This window comes from Nuphar pumila, chromosome 14 (assembly GCF_984573655.1).
Source record: "Nuphar pumila chromosome 14, dmNupPumi1.hap1.1, whole genome shotgun sequence".
In the NCBI taxonomy this organism is placed as follows: domain Eukaryota; kingdom Viridiplantae; phylum Streptophyta; class Magnoliopsida; order Nymphaeales; family Nymphaeaceae; genus Nuphar; species Nuphar pumila.
In genome coordinates, this window is record NC_143262.1 from 87,767,170 (window position 1) to 87,773,053 (window position 5,884).

The following is a 5,884-nucleotide window of genomic DNA, read 5'->3' on the forward strand; positions in this document are numbered from 1 at the left end:
TGGTTGTATATTGTGCAATTCATCAATTTTCATGTGTTTTGATTTTTTTTAGAATTTTTTCTGTTTTTTTTATTTTTTTTGGAACTTTAAAAAAAATTATGGTTTTTTACGATGTGATACGATACATATATTTTTTTGGGCCCGACCGATACGGGTAACAATATGATACAACCTTGGATTATTTTGTTTAATTTACGATTGCTTGGTTTTCTTGAGGTTTTATTTGTCGTCTTTTTTGTTGTTTCTGAACTCTTTTATTTAGTGATTTGGTTGTTTTTGTTAGGAATCATTTCTTGGTACTCCATATTTATAATGAATATCAGATCAGTTGATGACTTCGCTTTGCTAAAAGAATTAGGGAACCATCTGATGCACTGCTCATTTCTGTTATCCTACATTGATGACTTATCATTTTGTTTTTGTTTTTGTTTTTTTGTTTCACAAACCATTTCTATTTATAACTGTTAAGATTATTGATTGAGACTAAAGAATGTTTGTTTTACACTAATGTATCAGGTCATAAGAAGCTTTGAGCATGTTACCTAGAAGACTGCAGCAAGGAAGCTCAAGTCTTAACCACTACAAATGTAGGTCGTGATTCCTCCTAGGTATTTAGCAATGATCAGAAAAATCACTAATAGATAGAAAACCATGGTGTTAGATGATCAAAATAATCTTGAAGATGAGCATTTGAATTTTTGTGTACATTTTGATGAAGAGATGTTGAAGGATTTTCATTTAAAGGAGAATATTGGTGTGAGCTGTAATGAAGAAAATGAAATGGTAGATGAGAAAAATTTGGATGAAGCAAATACTCTTACCCTTTATGAGGACAAGAACATTTGTAATGAAATCAAATACTTCCCAGATGTGCCATTAGAGTATAAGCCTTATGTTGGTCTGGAATTTGAGAGTGAAGCAAAGGCTTATGAATTTTATAATACATATGCTAACATGGCCGGCTTTAGTGTCCGGAAAGGCTCTCATAAAAAAAACAAAGGGGGTGAAATATATTACAGGAGATTCTCATGTCATCGAGCAGGATTGCAGGCAACAAAGGGCAGCAGATTTAAAAAGCAGAAAGTTTCCATTAGATGTAAATGTACAGCAAAAATCTATGTCAAGTATCATGAAGAAAAAGGGAAATGGGTTATTCGATCTTTGATAGAGTGGCACAATCACGTACTAAATTCACCAAAAGTAAACATGCATCAATCAGGTGACAAGATGAGCAATGGACATAGACAATTTGTTGAGATGTGGGTTGGATCTGAGATTAGACCACCTCAAGTTGTGGATGTCCTTGCAAATGAAGCAAATGGTGTTAAAAACATCTCTTTCTCAGAAGAGCAACTCAGACGACACCTTAGAAGAAATACGAATAATTTTCGTGTGAAAGATTGTCAAGCTATTTTTGATTATTTTAAGAGGAAAAAGGATGAGAATCCAGATTTTTATTTCGCATTTCAAGTTAATGACATGGCACAAATTGGTAGCTGTTTTTGGGTAGATCCAAGAGGACGGGATGATTATTATCATTTTGGAGATGTAGTTACATTTGATACTACATATAAGACAGATAAATGCTTGTTGCCTTTTGCTTTGTTTGTTGGGTTTAATCATCACCAACAATTTATCTTGTTTGGTTGTGCTTTGATGATTGATGAAACAATTGATTCATTTGAGTGGACATTTCAAGAATGGTTAAATGCTATGGGTGGTCATTATCCAAAAGTTATTATAACTGATCAAGACCCAACAATACGGCTAGCAATAAAACGAGTACTTCCAAATACCATTCATAGGTTATATCTGTGGCATGTAGTGCATAATGCACCCGAGTATTTGAACAACCATTTTAAAATAGGTCCAGATTTTAACTTTAAATGGGCTGAATGCATCCACCATTCTGATACAATCGAAGAGTTTGAGGATCGTTGGAAAGAAATGATGGTACTATTTCCTGAAATTAAAAAATTAGATTGGATTTGCAATATGTGGAATATTCGTACCATATGGGTTCCAGCATATCTAAAAGATATATTTCTTGCAGGTATGTCCACTACTCGATGCAATGAATGCATAAACAAATTTGTAAAAAAGTGGGCTACTAAGGGTGCTCCAATGCGAATGTTGGTTGTGAATTTCGAAGCAGCTCTTGAAAGTGAGCGTTGCAAGCAAGAGCAATTGGATTCTGAGATGAAAGACATGTCACAAAATTGTGTGACAGTAAGTAAATTAGAAAAACACTTATGTGATACTTTAACTCCAACTGTTTTTAGTAAGTTTCAAAATGAGTTTGCTAATTCTTTGGCATGTTGTGCTATGTTGGATCAAGTGGATGCCTCTACAAATATCAAGACATATAAGGTAATTGATGCTTCAAGAAGTGATAAAGAATATGTTATAACTTTTGATGGAACTTCTAAGGAAATATCAAAATGTGTTTGTTGCATGTGGGAATTTGAAGGGATTGTTTGTCGTCATATATTTTCCATACTTAATGCAGAGCGTTTTCAAGAGTTGCCATCCAAATATATTCTAAAAAGATGGACAAAAAATGCAAAGAGTACTGCAAGGCATCGTATTGATTCTCATGAAACCAGGGGTGAATCAAGTAATCCTGTGCTATTGCAATGCAATGCACTTTTCTCTCTAGGAAGCAAGTGTTTTTCTTTGGCAGCACAAAATAGTGAAGCTTATGATGTTGCAAAGCAAAATTTAGAAAATCTAATTATGAAACTAGAAGAAATAGCAAACTCAAAGGATGGGAACAAAAGCTCCAAAAGTGTTGACAACAATGATGGAAGAGCTGCTAATCATGAGAAATCTTGCGGAAGTAATGTTGATGATGGAGAATCTGTTATTGAGGAGGCTGAACGTGAAAATCCATGTAGAACTGGTGTTCAAAGTGGTGAAGAAATTCGAATAGTCTGTTCTACTGAGCCACTTGAAGATCACCCATCTGTGAACTTGAAAGGAAGTGACAAAACTAAGTTGGATATACATAAAACTAAACATAGGACTTGTGCAACTTGTAACGGTCAAGGTCATAATTCTCGCACTTGCTATCTCGGCTGCAAAACAAGGTAATTTGTTGAAATGTGGTATTTCTATTTATAGATAATAGAATATACTAATTGTTATTATTTGCAAGCATATCTTACCATTTTTTCTTTTTGCTTCTGTAGAAACTCTTCCATTGATGCTAAAGTGTGTAAGCCACCAAGAATTTGTCATTCTTGCAAGAGAACTGGTCATGATAAAAGAAATTGTCCTAACTCAAAAATGATAGGTGACTATCTTTCAATAAAAAATAAATAGTTCCCATATTTGAGCATTTTTTGTTATAAATGAAGGTAAATTGTTAGATACACGAGTGCACAATCTAATTTACAATATTCCAACAGTTGTTGTGGGTCCAGATGGTACAACAACCACTCCATCAATATAAGATGAATGCTGGTGATCCAAACTAAAGAAGTAGACTGCGAAGGTAATGCTTTCGTTAGGAACTTTTTATCTATTTTTCTTCATATACAAATTTTTTCTTATTGCTAAATCACTGCTCTATGGTTATAACTTATAACTAGAGGATACTCTCTCTCTCATGCATACATGGACTTTTATAGATACAAAGTTTTGCTTTCTCTTAGCTAATTTGCATAACCGATGAATTAATAAATTCAAATGCTGCTATTTTTAATTTTTTATTATCAGTTTAATGATGGCTCACAAGTTTTTTTTTGTTCATTTTGTTTGACTGAACTGTACTGTCGAACTTGACAATTTCAATAAATTGTTTGATTAACTTCTAGCAAATTGAAATGTGATTTCATCGTATAGAAATTTGATGTATTTTTATATCATGACAGATATGCTTCATTCCTATACAGCCTGTTGGCATGTAGCTTCGTGGCTCATCCTTGCAATGCAGATGTTTTTCACCTGTGCTCTTGATTTGCCCTTGTTGTAGCAATCCTTTGTTGAATATCTGGACAAATAAAATATGGCTTTCATAGTTTAAGAACCGGTTATGTAACACAAAAACCCTTCAGTACAGAATGTAGGCTTTCATGATTAATTAATGACTCGTAAATTTATACAATTTTATTTTGAACTTTTCCTTATGGGCTTTAGCAGGTTGGTGATGATGAAATTTCTCTTTTGACACCGAGGGGATTCATGAAAAGAAATATGTGGTTCTTCCACTTTGGCATGACAAGTTGAACTTGGTTGTCACAGATGGGAAAATTCTTGCATTCTGTATGTATTTGTGCCCAACACCTGTAATACATGGTTGAGTTTCTCATGTATTTTTATGTAAGAAACTTATTCTAAATACCCTCTAAATTATGTGGATCTGATTTGGGATTTCATTTTCTTGATCCGAAATAACTCGAACATGGGTGCTTGTTATTTCGAAGGTGGGTTTGGGTGCATCTTAATGGGTCGGAGACCCGTTTTTTTTTCCGATAATCCAAGGGTAAAACCCCTCATCACTGACTGCACATTGGCTGGCCTTGGTTGGTAAAAACCCTTGAGGTACCCCTCCCTCCCCACCAATGGGAGAGTACACCCAGCTTGGACCTCGCAGCAAGGGATGCCACCCGTGAGTCTTGAACTTTTGATGTTCCCTCAACTTGGTGACATTCACAAGTCGCTCCGCTCCTATCAGACGAGGGGAGCTACAACCTCAATTAAGTATGTTCCAATTAGTCCTCGTATGCAAATTAGTCTATGTTTGATAAAATGGGCATGCCTACCCAATATTGTCAGTATCGGCCAATATGTATTGTATCGGTACTAACCTGAATTGGTCATTTTTTAATAAATATAAAAAATGCTTAAATTTAATTTTTTAATATATTATTTTAATGATTTTAATACGTGTCATGTTCTGATTGACATGAAATATTTTTTAATTATTTTTTAACCAACTCAGAACGATTCACTTGAAAATCGGTATTGGCCGACTGATACTGACAACATTGTCCCTACCAATTTTGGATATTCATATGATGCGTTCATGTTGATTACATGATGTCTCATCCCATCATATTCTAGTATGTAAGATCCAAATCTATCATTTAGGGTCTGAATTGGATCCATCCCAATCTCCATCAAGGATTCCTTTAAGGCCTATGAGTGGGTGAACCTAGTGGAGATCCCACTATAGAGCAAGCTATGAGTCGACCACTTCGGACACCCCATAAGGATGCTATGGGTCGGGCTTCTGAATCTGACCTGTAGTAAACCCGATAAGGTTAGGGTCTGGTGATAAAGGTCTGATTAGAATTCGCATTGGACTCAAAGAGTTGGATTAATATAAGAAGCCAGGCATGGTTTGTGAAATTTAATACCAGACTCAGACTCAGGTATGGTTACTTATGATTGACCCAATCGGACCTAGATCTGGACCTGCTATCAGCACCTCAAAATTAGATCCGAGTTAGGTTCCATCCAGGTCCGAACTGAGTTCGACCCGTTGACGCCACTATTGATGTACCATCAAACCGTTGCATCACAAGAACATGCCATTTTGGGTCCCGAGCGGACACGACGACGGGGATACAACACGTACGATCATTATTTTAACATTTCTTAATAATATGTTAATACCTTTTAATATTTTTAATAACAAATATACTTGTACGACTAAAATATTAAAATATCTTTTTTATTGATTAAAACTTAAAAAAAACCGTGTTCTCGTGTCCTATTTTTTGAGAAAAATTTGAACATGCTAATCGAACCGCGTACGTATCTCTGTGATATAAAAGCACTCATGGGGCTTGAGCCAAACTTGCTATTCTTGAAGAGAGAGAGAGAGAGAGAGAGTAACCTCCTTCATCATAAGAAGCCCAAGATCCGTCCAGAAAAG

General features: G+C 35.2%; 1 protein-coding gene across 1 annotated transcript; it reads left to right on the forward strand.

Moving 5' to 3' along the window:
- Positions 1-531: 531 nt before the first annotated feature.
- Positions 532-4,360, forward strand: LOC149817276 (protein FAR1-RELATED SEQUENCE 5-like). Its single transcript, XM_089987057.1, has 4 exons — positions 532-3,089; positions 3,192-3,295; positions 3,411-3,496; positions 4,144-4,360. Exons 1-3 carry the CDS (start codon positions 652-654, stop codon positions 3,452-3,454), a joined length of 2,586 nt encoding a protein of 861 aa, XP_089843183.1. The 5' UTR covers positions 532-651; the 3' UTR covers positions 3,455-3,496; positions 4,144-4,360.
- Positions 4,361-5,884: the final 1,524 nt, after the last annotated feature.

Excerpts from the sequence above, each read along its gene's own strand:
- LOC149817276 (XM_089987057.1), top strand. The coding sequence starts at position 652 with ATGGTGTTAGATGATCAAAATAATCTTGAAGATGAGCATTTGAATTTT. Across the intron at positions 3,090-3,191 it reads TATCTCGGCTGCAAAACAAG|AAACTCTTCCATTGATGCTA; the intron begins GTAATTTGTTGA and ends TTGCTTCTGTAG. Across the intron at positions 3,296-3,410 it reads TCCTAACTCAAAAATGATAG|TTGTTGTGGGTCCAGATGGT; the intron begins GTGACTATCTTT and ends ATATTCCAACAG.